Consider the following 25,412-nt stretch of genomic DNA (forward strand, 5'->3'; position numbering starts at 1 on the left):
AAAGTTTACCGATGAGTTTTGGGCGTCCCCACCATGTTCAAGTATCAAATTGGATGATAAGACAACGCTCCATCATCAATCAAGTACAAGTACAAGTTTATTATTCAAATTCAAGCAAACAAGTTCGAGACAAGTATAAGAGATAGGACGAGATAAAGTACACGTCCACGTTAACAATTTCAATACATGTATCTAGTTCAAGCACGTAGTACAAGCAAAATAGTAACAAGTATGGCATCAAATCATGCACTTGACACTCACCGATGATTCACTTTAGAAGACAAACAAGCAAGCACACGAGAGGTAAGCTTCGGTAGGTTCTTCCTCAGCGAGATCTTGGTCACCTGAACCAAAGTTAATCATCAATCACTAACTATCAACTCAACTCAATCACTTAAAATCTTCCAAGGCCGGACTGCCACTAGTTCTTGTTTGGACCAAATCTAAGGCTACACTTATTGGAATTAGGCAAAGGCTATGGCTATGGAAATTAGCCTCAGAGTACTACAATTCCCGAGAAGAGCTTAATCCAAGATTCATTGAGTAAAATAGGCTAAATCGAGCCACAAGTCACCAAAATGAGCAAAAGACATGAAAACAGTTTGGTAAAACAGTCATCTTTGTGAAATTTCTGGTATTGATAGGAAAGGAGTTAGCATGCAAGCCATACACCATAGGAAAGGCCTTGAAGTCTAGTTTCAAACGCCGCTAACGGCGCTCAATTTTGACCCCCGAGCAAAGAGATATGACCGTTAGAGTAAAGGGTGTAAAGCTGTCCTGCCACTACGTTTTTTCCAGTTTTGAAGAGCAATCTTTGGGCATCATTTGGACATCGAAATGGTATTGTAATTATACCAAATTTGGTACACTTAAACTTCAATATATGAACTACCTCTCTACCAAACTTTAGGGAAAAACTCGCAATAGAAGGCAGTTAACAAAATGACCAAAGTTTGTGTAATTCTTCAAAACAAATCTGCCAACCCTATCATTCTTTCTTTTCCAAAAGTTTTGTTCAATGAAATCAGCCCCAATTCCCTCCATTTTTGAAACCAAAATTCTAGCAACATTTATTGAGCAATTGATGGTTTAATAGCACCAAAATTTTCGAAATAAAATACCCCAAAATAGATTTGATCATTCGGTCAGCAGGGAAGGGAAAATTTCCAGATTTTTTGCCAATCTTTTCATGCATTTTTGAAGCACCAAATGAAAGAGGTTTTGGCTAGAAATTTGTCCACTTAAAGCTTAACATATCAGCTCTCAAATGGGCCAAGAAAGTCACAAAAATATGGCAGCAAAATAGAGCAACAAAATCTCAAAAATTCGGCCAGCACCTCCATCTCTTCTCTCGGTTTCTCTCTTTCTTTTCCGCTTCAAATTTCTAACATCAAAACTCATCACAAACATACTAACACATACATAAGCATTATGGTAGCCCTCATTTAACTAAGGTGGGAGTTCATAGAGACCACTTCAACCAACCAAATCCAACCAACAACAACAAGAAAGAAGCTACAAGCTTCAAAGCCAAGAAATAAAACAAGAAAGCAAGAATTTTGTGTGAGATTTTTATACCTTCCAAACACAAGAATAAACCCTAGATTTTTGGTGTGAGAAGCTCCCCAAGACAGCCCCAAACAGCGACCCTCCCTCCTCTCCAAGATGGCCCTCAAGTTCAAAGTTAAGCTAGCAAGGAGTTGAGTAAGTTCTCTTGATGATTTGGATGGAGGGGGAAGAAGAACTTTGGGAGCAAAATGAAGAAGGAAATGAGCAAGAGGAGTTCAGCCAAATGAAAAGAGAAAATGAGGGAGAGTTTGAGTGATGTAAGCTTTTGACTTTGGGACATTGTTGAGAAATAAAGTGTGAAAGAAGATAGAGACATTTGATTGACATAAAGTAACTTTTCGTCGCATCAGAGTTGATTCGCTCGACGAGACACTACGATCCCGGTTTCTCTCACTTATATATCTCAAATACATGTCCTAACACTAGAAGTTTATGTCTACAAGTCGACCCTAGGCTCAGGTGCGAAATTCAAACATCCAAGTAAAGCAATTATCTAAAAATCCAAACATGCACAATGTACTTCGAAAATTTTCGTGCCGATGCAATTGACTTTATAACATCAAATAAATTTCTAAATGAAATCAGTAAAATTGATTTGAAAATTGCAATGTACATATATATATAAATAAAAAAGATAATGTGGGTCCTCACAACTTTCCTTCTTTAAAAGAATTTCGTTCTCGAAATTCATACCTGAACTAGAGAATAACTCGGGGTACTTCCTCTAAACTTCCTTCTCGATTTCCCCCGTAGTTTCTTCGACTCCATGATTTCTCCACAAGATCTTCACTAACGGAATTTTCTTGTTCCTTAATTCCTTCACTTTCCGATCCAAAGGCTTCATGGGTTTCTCCTCGTAAGTCAAAGCCTCATCAATTTCTAGATTCTCCGGTTGAAGTATGTGGGATGGATCAGGGTGGTACTTCTTTAAAAACGACACATGGAACACGTTGGGAATACGGGATAAGCTCGCTGGTAAATCCAACTTATAAGCTACATTTCCAACTCGTTGCAGAATGGTGTACGGTCCCACAAATTTCGGTTATAACTTTTTTCCTTTTCCTGCCATCAAACTTGCCTTTAGAGGTGTAATCTTAAGGAATATTTGATCTCCAATTTTGAACTCCAAGTCTTTTCTCCTATTGTCAGCATAACTCTTCTGGTGACTTTGGGCGGTTAGAATCCTTTGTCGAATCAACTTGACCTTTTCTCGAGTTTCTTCCATTCAATGAATTACGGTCGAATCTAAGACATTCGTCTCTTCTACTTCATCCCAATAAATCGACGACCGACACTTACGGCCACAGAGAGCCTCGTATGGAGCCATTTGTATAGAAGAATGAGAACTGTTATTGTAGGTGAATTTCACTAAGGTCAAATATTGGTTCCAATTAACTCCAAAATCCAGAATACAAGATATCAACATATCCTCGAGAGTCTGAATTATCCTTTCCAATTGCCCATCAGTTTGAGGATGATAAGTGAGGTTCAACTTGGTACCTAATGTCTCTTGTATTCTTTGCCAAAATCGAGAAACAAAACGTGGATCACGATCCGACACTATACGCACAGGAATTCCATGCAACCTTATAACTTCATCCACATATAACTTTGCCAACTTTTCCATTGAATATTTCATACTAATGGGCAAGAAGTGTGTAGACTTAGTCAATCAATCCACTATGACCCAAATCGCGTCATGCCCTCTTTGCATCCTGAGCAATCCCGATACAAAATTCATGGTATTATTCTCCCATTTTCACACGGCCACCTCTAATGATTGCAACAAACCAGAAGGCTTCTGATGCTCTGCCTTAACTCTCTGACATACTAGGTATGTCTGAACGAACCGGGCAATTTCCTTTTTCATGCCTTCCCACCAATAGAGACTTTTCATATTTTGGTACATCTTATTCCCTTCAGGGTGTACCGTATACTTAGAACGATGGGTTTCCTCCAATATTTCTCTTTTGAGATCCTCATCTTTTGATACCACCAGTCGATTTCGATACCTAAGAATTCCTTCGACTCCAATATTAAAGTCCAAAAACTCCTTTTTCTGAGCTTTCTCCAATCATTTATGTACTTCTGGATCCTTCTTTTGTACTTCCTTAATCTTATCCAATAGAGTAGACCTTAATACAATATTTCCCAAAACAACTTTCGTGGATTGCAGACGAGGATTCCAAACACTAGTTTCCTCTAGCATGTGTCATTCCTTTACCATCAATCCTGCTACTTGTACCTTACGGTTCAAAGCATCCGCTACTACATTAGCTTTTCCCGAGTGGTAATTAATTGTGCAATCATAGTTTTCCAAGAATTTCACCCACCTACGCTGTCTCAAATTCAACTCCTTCTGAGAAAACAAATACTTAAGGCTCTTGTGGTTGGTAAAAACCTCAAATGTCATCCCATATAGGAAATGTCTCTACTTACGTAACGCAAATACTACGGCGGCTAACTTCAAGTCATGGGTTGGATAATTCCACTAATAGGGTTTCAACTTTCGTGACACATAGGCTATAACTCGTTCATTCTGCATCAACACACAACCTAGACCTTCTTTCGATGCGTCTGTGAATACCACATAACCATGATTTCCATTAGGTAGAGTTAAAACTGGTGCCTCAGTCAACCGTCTCTTTAACTCTTGAAAACTCCTTTCACACTTAGCGTCCCATATGAACTTGCCATACTTCTTGGTCAGCTCGGTCATAGGTCCCGCTATCTTGGAGAAATCCTTAATGAAACGATGGTAGTAACCAACTAAACCCAAGAAACTTCGAACCTCCGTTGGATTCTCAGGTTGTTTCCAATTTGACACTGCTTCCACCTTAGTCAGGTCCATAGCGATTCCATCCTTAGAGATAATATGACCCAAAAATGTCACTTCTTCCAACCAAAATTCATACGTACTAAACTTCGTAAATAACTAATGTTCTCTTAGGATTTGCAATACTATCCTCAAATGTCGTTCATGGTCCTTCCGAGTTTAAAATATACTATGATATCATCGATGAACACCACTACGAACTGATCTAAATACGGCTTAAAGATTCGATGCATTAAATCCATAAATGCGACAGGTGCGTTAGTCAGTCCGAAAGGCATCACGGCAAACTCAAAATGCCTGTACCTCGAGTTAAAAGCTGTCTTAGGTATGTCCTCCATTCGCATCCTCAATTGATAGTAACCCTGTCTAAAATTCAACTTAAAGTAAACTACAGCTCCCTGCAGTTGATCGAAAAGCTCATCGATGTGCGGTAGAGGGTACTTATTCTTAATGGTGACGTCATTCAAGTCTTAATAATCTATACACAATCTTAACCTTCTATCTTTCTTCTTAACAAATAACACTGGCGCACCCCAAGGTGAATCACTTTTCTTGATAAATCCTCGTTCCAATACATCTTGCAATTGAAGTTTCAATTCTCTCGGTTCAGCTGGCGCTATCCTCTAAGATGTATTGGAAATAGGCGCTATTCCTGGGGGTCACATCAATCTTAAAAGCTATTTTCCGTTCGGGCGGTAAGGATTTTAATTCCTCAGAAAAAATGTCAGGGAATTCTCTCATCACTGGCACGTCTTCCAACTTTACCTTATTTCCTGAAGTATTGATCAGAAAAGCTAACAGTCCTTTTGCTCCCTTACTCAGCAATTTCCTAGCTCTAATCCCTGAAATAAGAGTTGATGATGCTAATCTACCTCTTACATCTAGTTTTAAAGTCGGCTCACCAGGCAAATGCAATTCCACTATCTTCTTCTTATAATCAAGTTGGGTATGATAACGAGTTAACCAATCCATCCCTAAGATAATATCATAACCCTTAATTTCTAAACACATAAGGTCTGCTAACAGCTTCCGCTCACCAACCCAGACATCACAATTCCTATAAACCCAATTAGATAACAATCTCTGATTTTCAGTATGCATACTAATCTCTAAGTCATATGGTAGTCTCTCAGACTTAACATCTACGCCCTTCATAAAGGTAGGCTTAACAAAGGAATGGGTTGCCCCGAGATCAATTAAAACCTTAACTAGACGATGGAATATCGGAATCGTACCTTCAATAACCTCCATAGGTTCAGGGGCCTGATATTGATCCAAAGAATAGACTTTAGCAGGCACCATCGGGCGATTATCCCCCATGCTCGACTGTTTGAAAGTCGGCCTAGCAGACTGTTGCGAACCACCTCCTACACGACGAGCCGTCAAACAGTTGGCAATCTGATGTTCAGCACTCCCGCAACTTAAACACTTCCCCACTTTCCTCCAACAATCATCCGCTGTGTGATTTGGCTTTCCATAGTATCCACATCCTACTTGAGGCGTCGATACCAAACCTCCTTGTGAGGTAACCCTAGACTGGCCATGCCACTAGCTACTCCTCTAACCAAAGATCCCCTTGTAGCTCTAGCTAATCTTACTCCTCCCAGGCCCCTTCCAACCTTAAGGGCTGGCACATTCTTATCCAGCGGCCCTACACCACTGTTACTTGGGGCATTCCTCTTTTTAGCATGAAAAACCCTCACCTGAAGTCTAGCACTCTCCACTCTTTGGGCCTTTTCCAAGGTCTCGGTAAACTTGTTGATTTGGGCTGCTGATAAAGCCTCTTGACTCTCCACATTGAACCCTTGTATGAATCGTCTTATCCTTTTTCGATCCGTGGGCATTAACTCAGGTGCAAACTTGAAGAGTTTCGTGAATTGGGTCTCATAGTCGGCCACACTCCTAGATCTCTGCCTCAATCTAATAAAATCGTCCACTCTTTTCTCTTGGACCATTGGAGGCAGAAACTTCTCGTCAAACTCTCTCTTGAAATTTGCCCAAGTCCATGGGGTCTGCTCTCTTTCCCATTTAGCTCTAATGACATTCCACCAAGACCTAGCCGCGCCCTCAAATTGGAAGATAGCGAAAATCACTCGCCTCCCCTTCGAGTAGTTCAATACGGCAAGGATATCGGTCATCCTTTCGAACCAACTCTCCGCCACGTCTGAGTCAGCTCCTTCCAGGAACTTGAGTGGCGTAAACTTAATAAAACATTCCAGAGCCCTATCATCTCCATGATCAGGGCCTATAGGCTGAGTTTACTGACCGAACCCTTGATGGTCAGCCAGACGTTCAAGGATATCAGTCATCCTATTGATGGTCGTAGCCACTTAGTCCTCATTTCCACCTTCCGATCCCCTTTCCGAGACTGCCCCGGAAGACCAAATACTCTCATAGGGTTGGGGTGGTCTACGCCTGCGCCCCCGACCTCGGCCTCTACCTCGACCTCGCGCATCCATAGTCTTAATTATGTCTAAATACAAGAATAGAAACAATTATGCGAAAGAATACTTAAGACAAAAGTCAACATAGGAAACATTTGAAATAACAATAACTGGCATATATTAACATTTCAAGGTTCGTACATAATTAGCAAGTCATGGGGCATTTATAAAAATATAGCACACATATGCCACAAAAATACAATTAGTCATGCAGTAAAAGTCATAAGCTTTACAAACATCACCCCAATTAATTCTAATTACAAAAGAGTCAAAAGTTTCAACATTCCTAGCCTAGTTCACAGCAGAACCGCTAGTCTGGACCTCCTTCTCTAGGTCCTCCTCAAAAGACTCCTCCTCAGAAGTGCCCTCATGAGCCAAGCTCTCGACTCCGCCTACCACCTTATCTATCAGCACGGTGGTGTCAGTTAAAATCCCAATAGCCCACTCCTGGACTTCATCGACTACCCTAACTAGTCGAGTCCTAATTCTCTGAACCTGGTCACGAGCGGCCTCAGCTCTAACCCGCTCATCGATCACTGTCCCCTCAAACTCTAAAATCCTAGCACCCTGGGCCCTCCTCCATAGCCCTCCGCTTCTCAATCTCCTCAAGTAATGCCCTATTAGTAATCACTAGCTGTCGGCGCTCATCATCAATAGACAGTACTAGATCATTAGGATAGGAATGTGTCTCCCTACAGGGACAACGAGGGAACCTAAAGAAATGCGAATATCGAACACGAGATCCTCCACCAAGTACTCGATATCGGATAGATCTAAGAGGCTCCACATGATCGTTAGCATCTCTGTTACCATTAGCCGCATGACCTTCATTACCGTTCTCCATTCCTACAAAACAACTACAAAACTTAAGGTTAGAAACTTAAAGTCACTAATTCACTCAAACATCAACTTAAAGCATAACTAAGTTATCTCATTCCTATTCTCAAGAGTAAAGCCTCTAAAACATCTCCCAAATAGATTTCTAAACCTTGGTTTTGATACTAATTGTAACGTCCCCACTTCTCCCTAGGACGAATCCAAGGGTATCGATAGAACGCCTGCCTACCTCTCGCCAGAACTCACTACAAAATCCAAAATATAAATACAAGCATTCACTCTTAAACTATAGACGGAGTCTATTATATCCACCAGTCAAACTTACATAAGAACAAGCCCAATACTTCCATCCAAATTACAATAATAATATCCCAAGTACAATAATTCATAAGGTTTACAGATCAAATCATTCCTATACAAAAGAGTGAAAATCCTACAAAGAAACTAAGTTCCTCGAGTATCGAACTCCGCTTCAAAACCTGTTAAGGAAAACAAACTTATGGGGTGAGCAAAGTTCAGTGAGGTCAAGAAAATCATGCAAGCAAACAAGTTCATATCAAAGTCAATTTTACCAGACAAGAATGTTAACAACGATTCCATGTGCAAGTTCAAGTACGGAGAATAAATCACACATCGGATAAGGATACGAGAGCTTTCAAGAGCTATTCCACAGCTTGATCATGAGTTTAACATTGAGTTGACACTTCGTCAACATAACAAGATTAGTCCATAGACACCACTTATAACATTCTCCGTCCACCGTTTCACCCCCTGTACCGGGCCCGCTCGTCAAACAAGCAAGTTGGTAATACTCGGTATACCTAGTCGGCGAACGCATTCCAACCGACGAAAACAAGTCAAGACCCAAGACTTGCCAATCCCTCAGCTGAGCCCTTGCCGGTCCGAAGTGAAAGGTTACCGATGAGTTTTGGACGTCCCCACCATATTCAAGTATCAAATAGGATGATGAGACAATGCTCCATCATCAATCAAGTACAAATACAAGTTCATTATTCAAGTTCAAGCAAGCAAGTTCGAGACAAGTATAAGAGGTAGGACGAGATAAAGTACACGTCCACCTTAACAATTTCAATACATGTATCTAGTTCAAGCACGTAGTACAAGCAAGATAGTAACAAGTATGGCATCAAGTCATGCACTTGACACTCACCGATGATTCACTTTAGAAGACAAGCAAGCAAGCACACTAGAGTTAAGATTCGGTAGGTTCTTCCTCAGCACGATCTTGGTCACCTGAGCCAAAGTTAATCATCAATCACTAACTAATCAACTCAACTCAAGAACTCAACTCAATCACTTAAAATCTTCCAAGGCCGGACTGCCACTAGTTCTTGTTTGGACCAAATCTAAGGCTACACTCATCGGAATTAGGCAAAGGCTATGGCTATGGAAACTAGCCTCGGAGTACTATAATTCCCGAGAAGAGCTCAATCCAAGATTCATTGAGTAAAATAGGCTAAATCGAGCCACAAGTCACCAAAATGAGCAAAAGACATGAAAACAGTTTCGTAAAACAGCCATTTTTGTAAAATTTCTGGTATTGATAGGAAATGATTTAGCATGCAATCCATACACCATCGAATTCTCTTAGTGAAAGAGATGGGAATGTAACTGAAAAAACCCTGAAAACCTATGTCAGGAAAAATCATCGAGGAAAAGATAAAGCTCCCCCTTCTCTTCACAACAAGGAATCCGAACCTAGGGCAGAATTTGATGTTTTTGAGTCATCAGATAAAGTTTCCTCTGATTCAAAGATTGCTGATTTGGATCTTCCTATTGCACTTCGAAAGGGAGTGCGTTCTTGTACCAAACACCCTATGACTAACTATGTCTCTTATGAAAAGTTATCCCCTACTTTCTTGACATTTACTTCACAACTTTCTTCTGTGGAAATTCCAAAGAATGTACAGGAAGCATTACAAGTTCCAGAGTGGAGAAAGGCTATTGAAGAAGAGATGTATGCTCTTGAGAAGAATCAAACATGGGAAGTAACAAACCTGCCACAAGGGAAAAAGACAGTAGGGTGTAAATGGGTCTTTACCATCAAGTATAATTCCGATGGGACATTGGAACGGTACAAAGCTCGATTGGTGGCTAAAGGATTTACTCAAACCTACGGGATCGATTATCTTGAAACTTTTGCTCCAGTGGCAAAATTAAACACTATTAGGGTGCTTCTCTCAATAGCAGTAAACCTTGATTGGCCACTCCAACAACTTGATGTCAAAAATGCATTTTTAAATGGTGATCTGGAGGAAGAGGTGTACATGGATTCTCCCCCTGGATTTGAAGGGAAGTTTCAGTCTAGAGTTTGCAAGCTAAAAAAATCGTTATATGGTCTCAAACAATCTCCTAGGGCCTGGTTTGGAAAATTTACTGGGTCGGTAAAGGATCAAGGCTATACCCAAGCTCAGAGTGATCACACCATGTTTGTTAAACACTCCAAGGACGGGAAGATAGCAGTACTCATTGTGTACGTGGATGATATCATCCTCACAGGAGATGACTTAATTGAGATGGAACGGCTGAAGAAAAGTCTTGCTTCTAGCTTTGAAATCAAAGATTTGGGAACACTACGATATTTCTTAGGGATGGAGGTAGCTCGGTCCAAGAAGGGCATGGTTGTGTCCCAACGCAAGTATGTTTTGGATCTTTTAAAGGAAACAGGGATGTGGATGTCGACCTGCAGACACTCCTATGGATCAGAATCACAAGTTAGCAGATATAAAAGATGGAACACCAGTTGATACTGCTCGATACCAAAAGTTAGTAGGCAAGCTAATTTACTTGGCTCACACTCGTCCTGATATAGCTTTTTCAGTGAGTGTTGTGAGCCAGTTTATGCATTCTCCATATGAAGAGCACCTTGATGCAGTATATCGAATTCTGAGGTACTTAAAAAGTACTCCAGGAAAAGGATTGTTCTTTAAAAGAGGAGGTCGAAAGACCATTGAAGCTTATACAGATGCTGATTGGGCAGGATCAGTCATTGATAGAAGATCAACCTCGGGGTATTGTACCTTTGTATGGGGCAATTTGGTTACTTGGAGAAGTAAGAAACAAAGTGTTGTAGCTCGTAGTAGTGCAGAGGCAGAGTACCGAGCTATGGCTCATGGTGTGTGTGAGATGTTATGGCTGAAGAGAGTTTTAGAGGAGCTAAAAAGACCTATTGAACTACCAATGAGGCTCTATTGTGATAACCAGGCGGCAATTAGCATAGCTCATAATCCTGTGCAACATGATAGAACCAAACATATTGAGATTGACCGCCACTTCATAAAAGAGAAACTTGAAGGAGGAATTATCTGCATGCCATTCGTTCCATCAGCTCAGCAGATAGCTGACATTCTCACCAAAGGACTCCTCAGACCAAACTTTGAACTTCTTACAAGCAAGTTGGACATGATAAATATATATGCACCAACTTGAGGGGGGGTGTCGAAGATATTATCTCCTATGATTATGGGAGATATTATCTTCCATAATTATCTCCCATGATTATGAGATATATTACCTCCCATGATTATGGGATTTTATTGCTTATGATCAATCAGGTTTGAATAGATAGGATATGAGTTGATTATGTAATCCCTAAAATCATGGTTCTATTACCTTAAGTGGTGGCAGAACTATGATAGGGTTGTCCTATAAATGCCTACCTTGTAAGCATATTTTAGGGTGTGGGAAAATAAAGAAAAGTAGAGTTTTTTGTTCATTTTCCTTTTCTTTTAAAATTTACAAATCCATTAATCATGTATTCTCTGCTTGTCCTGTTTCTGCACTTGTTTGGCAGACAATTTGAAGATAATGCTTCATCTATAAAGGAGAAGATTAGGGAAGAATGAAACTGCAACATGTGATCCAACACTTCGCAAACCAATACCCACACTCTACCATGTTCTGAGGTTACTGAAAACATCCTTTCCAGTAGTGGCTATTCTGCGCATTATCATCTATGATGTAAATAGACAGCTGCAAGCTGCAAAGGAGTTCAGAGAACAAAAGAAATATGGGAGTTTCACTGGCTGAGGATTTGAATCTAAAATACCCATAAAGAATTTTTTCTACATTTAGTAGGAACTGCAGTTTGGTATGGGTATAGGAGTTGGTGTCTTTTCTCAAAGTGATATCCTTTCTTGTGTGTACTTCAGTGCAGATACCAATAAGATGAACACTCAACCAAGGACTCTTTGTAATTACTCCTTATTCTTATGCCAAAAATAAATTATAATTATGGTTTCTAAAGATTGGATGATGCAAAGTGTAAAATAACAAAATAAAGTCAATAACTTTTTCTCATGTCCAAGAAATAAATCATAAGATTCAGATATATCATACAATCTTTCATACATCTAACCTGCTTTGATATTAGTGGGGGTAAAATTCATCGCTGTGTCTAAGTAATTTAATAATACAGTAGATCAATAATTACTCACCCCATGTCATCGTACCCCATGACTAGTGCCTCCCCCTGAAAAAGAGGACAGGAACATCTGGTTAGATACTAATCCAAACAAAATGCGGTGCTTTTTATTTCCACATAAATTTGTGAAACATTCAGAAGTCTAACAGAAATGTGGGAGTTAGAGAATCCACAATTTATTTCAGAGAGAAAGGAAATGGAAGGATAAGTTGTTTTTTTCTTTTGGCTTGACTTATGAGGAGGGAAAGGGAGGGATTAGGTGTAGTTGTTTTGTGCCAGTTACTTTCCATCTATAGAATCCTTTGTTTCCCTAACGTAACTTAACTTTTCTTCAATACAATCTTCAGACCACCCTAAACCTAGTTTCTTCATTGCACATCTGCAAATTTTGAGTGATAGCACTTTTAATTATTTAACCAATCTCCACCCCCCTCCCCCTCCCCCTCCCCCTCAAAACATATTAAAAAAAATGCAAGATGAAAAGCACTGAATTCATTTTGGTACATTATCACTTACTTGACACTGAAACAATGAGTACCAAAACAAACAAACAACAAACCAAGGATAGGGTAAAGTTCAACACAGATGCTCACAAATTAGACTTGTTATGGGCAAGAATGTAACTAAAATATAGTCATTTCCTTTCCTTTCCTAATTCAAAAACCATATCCAGTATTTCCTCTCTTCCTTCCATATTTAATCCAAACAAAAATTGATGGAAACTGCTTTCCCATACTCCCCATTCTTTCTCTTTCACTAGAGTCCCTTCCTTTCCTTTCCTTTAATTGAAAAGGTGCCTTAACGGGATCGAAGTCATAATATTCAAAACTCTGCTACACGAGCCTAATGTATTCCAAACTATATAGATGAAATATCCATTTTAGATTAACATTGTGGAAGAAATTAAGGATTTAAGGAACTTAATCAGATTCAAGTTTCACTTTGAAGATGCGTCATTTTTTATTCTTCAATTTTCCTATTGAAGGAAGGTGCACAAGTTCAATGCTACAAATGCAAAATGAAGGAGAGAAGCTAGGCGTTGGCATCTAAACAATTTGCGTTTTGTGGGGGCAAAGATTTCCATATACAAAATCCATGAGGGATCTCAAATTCCTAAGAAATTTGGGGGTTGGGAGGTGTGGATTGGCCCTTATTATTCTTATGCACCTATATCGAGGGACACTTTGATCTTCTAGAAGGGAGGAAAAAATTTTGTACAAAATCTTGAGTGGACGCCCCTGTGCCCAGCCCACCCAAAATCTGCCAGCAAACTTAGGACTTCTCATTTAATTCAGTACGTCTCCTCACTAAGACCTTGTATTATCATCACTTCTAGGTAAAGGCATTAAGCACCTACCTTACTAATTAAAAAAGCAGGTGGCACATCTCTTCATTCATATGTCTCATACACTTAACTCCATGACTAACAACTGTAAAATAATTTGTTACCCCTACACTTGATTTTAAATCATCACGCTATATGTAGGACAATGGAAAGAAATTAACAAGAATAATCTTAAATATCTAATCACAACACCCAAAAGAAACAATTACAGATACATTTTCCATCTACGGTCCATTCCAAGATTGCGAAGCAATCACTCTCATCAAGCAAGAATAATCTTGTAAATAAAAGGTTTTACTCTATCAGCGGTTGATGTCCTAAAAAAAAATTCAAAACACCCAGCAGCAAATATCCCCAACTCCACTTGGACGGAGTATGGCAAAGGATGATGATCCAACTATAGTATTCCATGATGGTACAGAAAATTCATTGCCATGAAATGATTATGCATATATCTGACCCAAAAACCCAAAGAACATCCAAGATTCAGTGACAGAATTCAATCCAGTAAGGATGCTAAAAGCAAAGGTGCATACATTCCTAGAGTCCCTGCCGTTTTCTTTCTCTTTTCTCCTCTCCTTCCTTAATTTGATATTGTCCTAAGCCTTGGTTAGAATTTTACAACAGGGAGGGGATTGAGATGAGGATGCTGGGGGGTGAGGGATGCCGGGGCATTTGGCAAATTGAAAGGGAAGTAGGAGTTGGCATATAGAAAATCCCTCTGCATTACAAGGGAATCCACAATGTGGACTATATGCATCCTACACAAAATATATTCAAAAGCTTATAGAGCACAGAGACCTGAGTTTACCAGAACAACATCTAGAGCTATATTCCGCACGTCCAAAGCTCTATGTGTCCATGCTATTTTTTACTTGAAGTTGACTGCTACTCATTTCCTTTTTTTCAACCTAATGGTCAATTGCTTTTATTCTGCGTTTACTACCCCTTCTCTGGGGTTTCAGGGAGCACCTGGAGGCTTGAAAGTTAATCTCAAGACTCATCTGAATGTTATTATATTACTTTGATCTTTGCATGGTTTACTTTGTTTCCTTTCTGGGTACTAACAGTAATGCTTTCAGCTGGGATGGGAAAGATCGGAACCAACAGTTTTATTGGTGTCTAAAGCCTATGCTGTGTCATTCACACTGAAGGCAAGCTTTATACCCAAAAAAGACCAAAAAAAAAAGTGACCAAGTGTATAAACTGAACAAATAGATAAACAGGCTACTAGATTCGTTGGGGAGAAACGAATATCTGGAGTTTTTATTGCATAATGTCGATCAAGCAACTTCTGTATGTGCTCATGCATCGTTGCATCTGTCCCAATGCCTGCCTAGAAAAGTAAAAGAATAAACACATCATCAAAATTCTATAGGCATGTTAAACTCTATATGACAGAAACTCAAGGATAAAACAAAGGACTCTGAGTATCCAATAAATCTAAATACACAGAGCCCATACCTTGTCCATACAGGTCAATAGATCTGCCTCACTTAAAAGAGGTGGTGGCCTAGTAACACCAGAATCAAGAGTCAATGTTGTCGGCATGAACTGCATTACATACAGACCAATTTAGAAAAAAGTCATTCATCCATTACATTTTTCCAAAATCAGTACTAACAGCAAACTGAAAATAAAGCATAAAGAATGAAATTGCATCTAACTTTTTTTTTCAGTATTACTTGCAAGTTTAGCCAAGATGTAAAACTACTGAATCAAACAGCCAACGTCTCAAACTTGGAAAATTAAACTTTCTCCTATACTATGGTTCATACTTTCTTTTCTTAATATCATGATATGATACTAGATTTCATCACATCAAAATTAACAATGATGGCATGAGTGAAAATTCCCTGTTCTTGGAAGATGGCACTCATAGGGGCAGAATTGATGTTTAACCCTCAATATTTCTTAGCCTTACATATTTTGTAGAGGAAGGAATCAGTTCTTGTTCTTTCCAATCACTTCTTTAGGCAAAAACTTTAAAATATGATTCTGGGGAGGGAGAGGGGGAGAGAGAGAGAGAGACTACATCCTTTTAAATGTATGTTAAAGTGATATATTCTAGCCCTGGCCCCATTCATCTGCAAAAGCCAGAAACATATTGAACAAATTGCAAAAGATATCCTACTCACTCAACAACCATGTAAAAAATTAATGTCAAACATTTCTACATCCTAAAAAATTAAGCAAGAAAGATCCTATAAAACTTTGGATCACTTAATACTTCAACTCCCACAATTCATATTATTAGCTATTTCTAAAGTCTTGCATTGACAAGTCCTACCTTAACTTCATGAAACAATATCAACGTTAAAGCATCCACATGCAATGGCATAAGAACTCAAGACACCAAATTTGGTCCAACAGTATACTGACAATAGTATTATATGGAACCAAAGGTGGAGTGAGAAGTAACATGCTTGTGCATGTGCCAACAAAACACCTTGAAAAGCCCCTTTTGTCCCTAGTTACTGTAATCCAAACTATCAGCATCTTTTCTGCAGTTATTGCATATTAATCAATCACAATATAATAAGTGCTCTTTCACTATTATAAAAGTTGTCACAAGGGTGGATAGCTACCAAATATAGCATAAGTAACAAATTATGAAAATAAACCTGGTTAATGCGCTGTACATGGGATGTGAACCAGATCGTTATGTAGAATGGAAACTTTATGATTGAAATGATTTCTCTTCTTCAGATACAATCAAAGCTATAAATTAGCAATCAAAAGATCAGTAGCATACCTGTTGCCCCAAAGTGTATGTAGGGATCATTGAACCACCCCATGATTCAAATGTATATACATCCAAGTAATTTTTCTGGCAAACATGAAATACATTACCACAATTAACAAAGCAAAAATATACTGACAACACATGCACAAAAAGCAGCAGCAATTTAGAATGCGTCTTTTATTTAGAATTGAATATACAAATGAATAGAAAGTGACAAATGCAAAAATATGCCAAAGAAGCTGGAGATACAAATTTTAATCAAAAGACTTGCACTTTGGTGTCATGTAGTAACAAAGAAAACATCTAGTAGGTTAATAGGGAGCTTAGAAATTTAGAGCAAATCAGTAACATAATGTGATAACCCAAGAATTGACCAATAGCATTGAATTTTGTCTCAAGTAAAAGGAATGAATTGTAGGAGTAGAGATTGGCAACTTGAAATCTGTTAAAAAGTGCTCTAGTATATTATAATATTTTTCAGGGAGGAAACCAACTATCAAAAATCCTTCAAATATCCATTATCTTCAAAAAGCTTCTCAACTTTCCTCATAAGATGAGTGCTTGGGGTAGAGACGATACAAAGCTGTGAATAGATTCAGCTTCTTATTAAATAATTATCATCGCAGAAGTACCAAATCCACTATCAAGTACGGGTTTGGATCAACTAAAAATTCAAAAGCCATACAGGATCAAAAAGGTTCACATCCTTGAATGACTTCTCAAAACTTGAAATCACTGTCCTTCACCTTACTTGTTTCTTACCTCCCAGATCCGAAAATTCAGATAAAATGCATAATATTGACTGGTAAGACAGATTTAAACCCTTTGTGTCCAAGAACACAAGAAACACTTCATGTGTCTTGACATAAAACCCCAACATACTAAGAGCGGACACCATAAACTTTTCTAGAACAGGATACTTCATCAACAAAGTAACCTTCTTTTCACCAACCACATCGGAGTTAATTTAGTCCCTTAAAACATATGATGCTCCTAGGTTTTAGCAGAGGAATCTCCAAAGGATAGAATTTTAACTCCGCAATAAAAAGAGAAGAAAAGGAGCACTGATTTCACTTTAATTACTTTATAGATAGAGGAGCATGATTTATGATTAGAGTCTTAATCACAAGAGTATTTCCCCTAGTTCTTCTCTCCAAAATATCTTCATTTCAGTGCTCAACGCTTGTCTTAATTATGAACATTAAACCCCAAATAAAAACTAGCTTGATCGGCAAAAATAGTTAATTTGACATCTCCAATTCTTGATCTTTAATTTTTCCAGCCTAGTCACAAACACAAGATTTTATGTTGAATTTTTGAGTTTGAAACTGAGGGACTTTAAAGAGAGAGCTCTTGAGCCCTTCTACAGAGACTCAGATGTGGGGTGGAATATGGGTACACATCTGGGTATTCAATTTCTCAATCTTCATATAATTTGGGAATAGGGAAACCGCCAATGAGCCAAATAAGGATACTGATGTACTCTATGCAAGACATACTTCCAAGTAGTCTACAACAGAAGTCATGTACATTTTATGGACAAGAAGTTAATGCCTGCTAATTGGCATTCAAGGAAGGAAAATCCACTCTTTTCAAGTAAATTTGGTATCTCAATAACTTTCTTGATGCATTAGGATACTATTAGTATCACAACTTCTAGATGAATGTCAAATAAGAAAGACAGATTAAAAGGTCCATTAAGAAGTGGCTATGATGCTATAAATCACCAGTTCGCAACCTAATCAGATCAGATTACAACGAGCTTTCTAATCCCAATCTCTCATGTGGTACATTTCTCCTCTCATATCAGCTGAAATTCTGAATTTTACGATCTTTGTCCACCTGACCTAAATTTGTCTTTTTTGTCATTCTCTATATTCATCTAGTCTGATTTCCTACCCATCAGTCAGAATCAAACACCATAAACAACCTAGGATCATATTTATCACTTCCATCATAAAATTTGTAGCATAGCCAAGCTTGCTAGTCATCTTGACACCCATGGCCTTCTCTGGGAGTGAAGTCAACACACCCAATGGAAATTGACCAAGTCAGGTACATATGCCAAACCCACATGTGTGTTTACAAAGGTCTGGTGGGGTAGGAGAGTCCTTGTAACATAGCTCTAGTCTTCTGTTCTCCATTGAAGCACAAATAGAAGAGCCCTTAAAATTAAATTGGCAGTTTACTGGATACTCTTCAAGCATCAAAATTTTTGACTGGTTAAACGTTTTGAAGCACATGGTTTTAAACATGCAAGGGAATGTTACAGTATCTTAGTGTGCAATTCATACAGTAATTCTGCAACATGCATTTTACTTTTTATCCATCAAAACAAGCTGAAATCGGCAAAATCCTTAAATAAATATAAGTTTGATTTGTTATTACACAAGTAAGCAAACAAGCAGCACAGATGGTTAAGCTATATAATGCCAGACGGTACAAGCACCATGCGAATGCATCAAGAAACTCACCGCATGTATCACCCTTCCGGATGAAGAGAACGTTTCACCAGCAATGTCAATTTCAACAGAAGTTTCAGCCGCTTTCGCTGGCTGAGAAACACAGGCTAGAAAATGCCGAACAACCAGTTCATACAATCTCTGTCAGAAAAGCATGTATATGAACTTAATATCCTCAAATGTGAAACAAAAATACCAGCTTATATGTTATTTATCTGCTAATTAGGAAGATTAACCGGTTAGCAGGAAGCAGTATTAATTACTAACATGGTGATCCCGACTCCATCCAGATTCACCAGGTGAAAATCTGGTAGGGTGAATGGGAGGATGGGCTTTGTCATCGCGTCTGCCACTACTAGGATTTCTCCAAAGCCCTGCTTCAGGGTTCAACAAAAGCTGAGCATATGAGCCCCATAGCGGATGCCCTTGTTGTTCAAAAACAATTGCCTGGAAATCACCAAAAAGGATTGTCAAAAGCCACTTGGATTGTAGAAGCCTTCTCAAAGTAGCAATGAAATATATCACTGGGGTTCGCCCCGGTGGCCAAGGTTCGAATCATGGGCCTGGCTGGTGGGGGTGGAGAACAGTTTTGGTGGGGGGGGGGGGGGGGGCAAAATAATGCAAGTAAAAGCAGCATTAGCATTAGTTAATCAACAAAAGCAAGATGAAACGGTATAATCTACCAGAAAGGTTTATTCTAGCATATACCAGTGGTAGACTTGAACAATGTACAATATTTCATTTAACTTTTCAAAGTGAGGTGGTCTAACCTGCTAGGCATACCCTGACAGCTACATTATTTACATGACATGGTTTGAACTGCAGACATAAATAAACAATTACACTGCAATGCAAGTACCACAGACGGCAGAGGTTTAGAAGAAAATGTCTACTTGTAGGTTACCCACACAATTCACAAAGGTGAATTTCTCTTAAGAGTGTACTTTGCTCCTCACCTGATCCACCATCTAAATGCTTAAGAATATCAGAGTTCAAATCCTTTGTTTTTCTCCCCCTACTATAAAATTCTACATTACTGACCATGCTCATGAGCTAATTGATAAGTGATTCTCAATCAATTGCCTAGGGGTCAGATAAAAGCCATCTTTTTCAACTGGTGAGGAAGCTTCCAATGGGTAAAGCTGGAGAATCGATGTCACATCCAGTAACCTTTTATGTTACATGGAATTCTTAAGAGAGCTGCTAATCTTTTGCGTTGGGCAGTCAGTACTTTGATTCCCCCAAAGGGGTTAAGAGGAGGCAACCAGTCTTGTAAACATCATTTCCAATTTCACTTCTGCAGTTTTCTTCAGTTCTAAAATGAACATTTGCTGTGAAAAGCTAATGAAGTATGGATAGTTTTTTTTTTTTTTTTTTTTTTGGGTTCTGTATGTACACAAAACCTTTCATTTATTGGTATGAACTTGTGGTTTACATACATATAACAAGTATCCAACTAAAATAACAAAATGAATTTGTAGTTAAACTACTACAAAGGAGAAAAATAACAAGTTCAAATGATCTGTCAATATGAAGCTCAAACATATCTCGACGTAGCAATCACTAAGGGAGACAAGCTTAAGAATCTTGCTTGAAGCAAAATGGAGCCTAGGGAAAATCAGTTGAACTTGATCACATACAGCTCATCTCAACTTTTAAACATCCCTGAACACCCTATGCACATTCTGATATCAAGTTTTGTATCATATCTACTGAAAATACTTTGAAGAGTCTTTGTACTTTGGACAACTATTGAGTGCCTTGACAAGAGACGTTTATTTAATACATGCAAATCAGGGAAAATCAATAGCTCTTGACATGAAGAAAATTTAAGAGCTCTATAATCCTTTGGACCAATGTGCAAATAGACTGTAAAAATAGTGGATCTGCAATGAACTTGGACCTAGGAAAAAGATGAAGAAACTTATGATGCTCCTTTTTCCAGCTATTAGTAACAAAAAGTGTGTAAGTTTATTCATCAAATGCTATCAAAAAAGTTAGCAATCTGCAATGAGAGTTTTATCATCTACACCACTGTAGTGGAAAAGAATGGTTTTAGTGCTAAAACAGGTATTATAATTCTCTAGCCAAATTCAAAATAGAGATGCACCCGAATTTCTTGTTTATCAAGCATTCGGGTAGCCTCATCCCACAAATATGGCTTTGAATGCAAATCAACACAAATATTGACCATGGGATCCTACCCACATTAACAGCTTCTCTCTCTCTCTCTCTCTCTCTCTCTCTCTCTCTCTCTTGCAGACATCCCTGCAAGCTTGCCTTGGCTTAGAAAAACACTAGGCAAACCTTAGTGACTTTCATCAATCAGAACACCAATGAAAGCTCACTAGCAAAGCATATATGCTGAATCCTTTTTTTTTTTGGGCTTTTAACAAAGTGAACCTGCATTGAGCAGTTTTGCTTATCGATTAGGCTACACATAAAATTTAACTATGTCACATCCCAATGCTGAGCAAATTACTTTGAGTTATCGTAAAGGAACAACTACCCACTCGCAAGTCAGTCTTCTCTGAGAAGCGGTCAGTCTCAGTACGAGGATAACTGATAAATCCAGCTTGGTACAGATCTTCTGCTACCTATAAAGTCAAGAAGATTACAAATAGAAGGACACCAAAAAAAAAAAAAAAGAAAAATCAGGTTATTTTACATGAAATTTACTGTTTGAAAATCGAAAAAATTTCAAAAACAATCATGGTATGGGCAAATATAAGAATGAAATGCTAAGTACTTTTGATCTATGATAGGTGGTACACCATAATTTCAAGATGCCATTATGGCATTTCGACATCAAGAAATTTCAAGTGGAAAAAAATGCGTAACCATGTTACTAAAAATGTAAAACACTTAGCCCTAAGGTCGCAAATATTACAATGGATGAGAAGGAGATAGCATCATAAAAAGCTGAAGCATGATCACACTTATAAGACCCTACAGCAGAAAGGACTTTGACATTTCCGTTTTCAAATTTCAATCTTTTGGAGATCATGGGTTGTGACAGTGTCAGTCTCGAAAAGGGACAGCTTCCACAGGATAGCATTGCATGATAAGAGGAGACTGCATAAGAAAGCAGCTCTACTATCATTTCTAGGATACATGGACACATAAAACATGAGCTAGAACTTTTAAAGAGCATCATGAAGGATGAAGAATTAAAATTGTATATCAAATATGAAATATCACCTTCATGGTATGTGCAGGACTCATGTGAAAGAAACGAGATGCGCGTTTTTCAAGCTCAAGGGTACTCAAAGGAAGAGGAGGATATTTAAGTTTTTCTTGTTCCTTGATCTCTGTGACCTGCACAGAGAGAAAGTTGGTAAATGCCAAAGCCCATAATGCATGTCTGTTTCCAAACCAGCAGTGGTCTCACACTGTTAAATAATACTCACAGTGACAGTAGGTTCTTGGATGCACATTTCATAAACTATTGCTGCACATGTATAATCAAAGAAATGTCCCCGCCTGCAAAGCCACAACTTATGAAATTTGAAAATTTCAAGCATACATCTCAACATAAAAATGTTAAATATGTAAGAAGATTTTAGAAGAGTACATCCACTTAAAGTTAGCAGTGCCTTCATCTGTGTTGTGCGTACAATTAATAGTCCAGAACTCTTCAGCCTCATGTGACTGATTTTCCCAGTAGCGCTCCACGACAAAGCCCAATGTTGGAAACTGCAGTAAAGTAATGGCACACTGTAACTAACATACTCCAAAATTCTGTTTCATATCATGGACAGTGTGATCTGCTCACATTCACCAATTTATCTTCAACTATATCTACCAGTGCATAATAAAAGCATCATCTTGCGAGTACCTGACAGGGTCCATAGCTTATAACAAGATTCCTGTCATCTGTAGCAAGATTAATCATAAATGCATCTCTTAAAAACATGGTCTGAAAGCGAGTAAAAGAGGCACCAATCCGAAGGTCTATCTCCTGCAGAAAAGTTCCAGTTTAGCTCGCCTTTATAGTATTGGAACATAAACATGTGTCCAGCAAATTGTTAAATATGAAAATCCGTGCTAATAATCAAGCCAGAGAAAAAGATATAAAGTTTACATTAAAATGCTGAGGTGAACAGAACATATGAAGGTAAAGGAACTCAAGAAAAAAGTTCAATATACTTGTAAAAGGTACATATATAAGTTGTTGACAGTAACAGCAGGAAAAAAAAAAAGAAAAGAAAAAAGGCCAGATCCTTAGTATTGAAAGGTATTAGCATGACATAAAGTTAAAGTTAAAGATCAACTAAGTTTTGAAACGATACACACTTGTCTTAGATCCACTGCATCAGCAAACAATTGATTGGGTCTGACAAGATTCTGCAATGAATTCTGAATTTCCCTGACCATCAAAAGGTTTTTAGCAAATAATCAAAACAGCCTTAAAGTCAGAAACCTGAGAAACTATTATCAGAGCAAGCAATCAGATACCTTTCAATTAATGCAGAGAAACGAGCCCTCCAGATATTAAGATTGCGATTCGCTTGTGTACAGACTTCAATCACCTCAAATGCAATATTTTCTCCTTCTCTATCACAATCAAGCCACAGGATAAGCCACTGGCACTTTCTAGCTTCTTCCTCCAGCGTCCTTCTTATATCTGATTTGTCCTACAATCATCCATGAAAGATACAACACATTTCACTATATGTACCCAGTGCATAATAATCTACATTCAAGCCCTGTTCTATCAACTAAGCTGCAGCAGATTACAAAGAAATCGGTACTAAACCATAAAGATAAAAGAAAAAAATTTATATATTATACCATAGAAATCTATCATCCATCGTGCTAAACAAACATACAAGTCATTGATTATCAACTAGACCTCAACCCAATGCTCAAAACCACGCAACTAACTATAACGTCCAACCAAAACAACACAATGTACTACACTCATCTGAATTGCTTGGAGCCTCCAAAAAAAAACGATTCAAAAGACGAAATCAAGCAAAATACTTCATCGTTGACAAAAAAAAAATAGCTAAAAAGTAGCCAACAAACTGAGCTAATGGAATACCTCAGGGACGAATTTACGAACAGAAGCATGGTAAAGATCGACGGGGTCACAAGAATGCCATCTTCTGAAGCGATCGTCGAAATCGAGCTCCATGAGATGACCTGTGACGGAGGTGAAGGACATATGGCAAGGCTGTCCATTGATGGTGTGATTGAACTCGAATATCCTATTGTATCTGGACCGTCCATCTCTTACCCTCAATCCTCCTTGCTGGTTCTTCGATAGGAATCCCGAAACTGCTTTGGCCACTGACGGTTTCTCCGCCACGTTCAGCACTCTTATTGCCCGCCCTCCGCTGCCCCCACCGCCTCCTCCGCCGCCGCCATAGGCCATTTCTGAGAGTGGTGAAGTGGAAAATTCGTCGGCGTTTTTTCCCGCCCCGCAGTTGACGTGGAGTGGCGAGGGAAAAGGGAAATTTCTAGTTTTGAATAAATCGCGGCTGTGGGGTTAATTCCCCTTGGCACCCTTCAACTATACCTAAACTCTTATTTTAGTCCCTAAGTTCTAATATGAGACATTTTAGTCCTCAAATGATACCATTTGTCTCACTTAAGAAAGATGGTTCATGAAATATGACAGATTTTATACTTAAGCGGGCATATTCTATGGAACTAAAGTGGGATAAATTTTATACTTTTGAAATTAAAGTGTGAAAAATTTTATATTTTAAGGATTAAAGTGAGATGAATTTTATATTTTACAGACTGAAGCGTAACAAATTTTATTTTTTAAGGACAAAAATGGGCTACAATTTTTAGGTTAAAAATTATAGTGTCTCATTTTGAAATTAAAGATGAAAGTGAAAATTCACGAACATTTGAAGAGTACAAAGTAGAATGGATCCTATGTTAATTTTTCTTCTACAAGTTTTTTAACAACTTAATTACAGCAATCTTAGAAAACTTTCCAAAGTTTTTTAAGTGCACACCTCAAATACCCAAACACACAAAAGAAATTGTTTTCCCTTCTTTTGTTTTCTTCCTCCCCACACCTCAGTCTATCACCACCTCCACCATTGGGCGCCACTTGCAATCACCTCTACTGGTGCAGGCAACTCTTTTTTTCTTTCTTTCTTTCTTTCTTCCCTCTCTCCCTCTCTCTTCTTCTCACTCTTTTCCTCTTTCTCACTTTCTCTCTCTTCCTCTTCTCTTTTCCCCATTCTCTTCCCCCCTCTCCCGAACTCTCCCCCTTCCCTGTTGGTCATGCGAACAGTGTTAGAGCGGTAGGAGAAGAGGGGAGGAGGAGGAGGGGGAGAGAAGAGGAGGAAGAGGGAGGGAAGGAGGAGGAGGAAAAAAAGAAAAAAAAGGTTGGAGAGGGGTTTCAACGGGAGGAGTAGGGTGGTGGCAGTGGAAAGAGGGGAGAAGGAGGGAGGAAGAAGAAAGGAAAAAGAAAAAAAAAAGGAAAAACAAAAAGAAATGGAAAAGGGAAAGAAAAATTTGTTTTCCCAGTTCTCAAATATATAAAAGTTTTTCTACATTTTCTACAACACATTACAATAAAGTTGTTGTACAACTAATAAAATGAACTACTATAATAGGAATTGAAATATTAGAGAAAGAAGTAGAGAAATGGAGAATGATTTTCTTATTATTCCAACTAATCAAAAAGTACACTCAAGAGGTGCCAAGGTACCTCTATATATAGGTATTACAAAATTAAAGATACATCAATTCTATTAAACA

General features: G+C 38.5%; 1 protein-coding gene across 9 annotated transcripts; it reads right to left on the reverse strand.

The window, feature by feature from the left end:
- Window positions 1-234: 234 nt before the first annotated feature.
- LOC113700740 (DNA topoisomerase 3-alpha-like) lies at window positions 235-24,252 on the reverse strand. Of its 9 annotated transcripts, none has more exons than XR_011818682.1 (16): window positions 23,731-24,250; window positions 23,142-23,320; window positions 22,980-23,052; window positions 22,522-22,644; window positions 22,258-22,379; window positions 22,094-22,166; window positions 21,885-22,001; window positions 21,197-21,280; window positions 18,951-19,130; window positions 18,696-18,824; window positions 16,231-16,305; window positions 14,940-15,029; window positions 14,707-14,807; window positions 12,144-12,178; window positions 8,858-8,940; window positions 7,968-8,165 (listed from the first exon to the last, which is right to left on the reverse strand). XR_011818682.1 is itself a non-coding variant. In XM_072060485.1 (15 exons), exons 1-15 carry the CDS (start codon window positions 24,061-24,063, stop codon window positions 341-343), a joined length of 1,722 nt encoding a protein of 573 aa, XP_071916586.1. In that variant the 5' UTR covers window positions 24,064-24,248; the 3' UTR covers window positions 235-340. The 9 variants fall into 9 exon arrangements, 5 of the variants coding, with proteins under 5 accessions (XP_071916586.1, XP_027076993.2, XP_071916585.1 ...); XR_011818681.1 differs by having other exon boundaries at window positions 14,707-14,811; window positions 23,731-24,248; XM_072060485.1 differs by lacking the exons at window positions 7,968-8,165; window positions 8,858-8,940 and adding an exon at window positions 235-344 and having other exon boundaries at window positions 14,707-14,811; window positions 23,731-24,248.
- Window positions 24,253-25,412: the final 1,160 nt, after the last annotated feature.

Source organism: Coffea arabica, chromosome 7e (genome assembly GCF_036785885.1).
Source record: "Coffea arabica cultivar ET-39 chromosome 7e, Coffea Arabica ET-39 HiFi, whole genome shotgun sequence".
In the NCBI taxonomy this organism is placed as follows: domain Eukaryota; kingdom Viridiplantae; phylum Streptophyta; class Magnoliopsida; order Gentianales; family Rubiaceae; genus Coffea; species Coffea arabica.

Coding starts and splice junctions, on each gene's coding strand:
- LOC113700740 (XM_072060484.1), bottom strand. CDS start 24,063: ATGGCCTATGGCGGCGGCGGAGGAGGCGGTGGGGGCAGCGGAGGGCGG. Junction 22,380..22,521: donor TAAGCTATGGACCCTGTCAG/GTACTCGCAAGA, acceptor ACTTTACTGCAG/TTTCCAACATTGGGCTTTGT. Junction 21,281..21,884: donor GTCCTGCACATACCATGAAG/GTGATATTTCAT, acceptor TTGACTTTATAG/GTAGCAGAAGATCTGTACCA.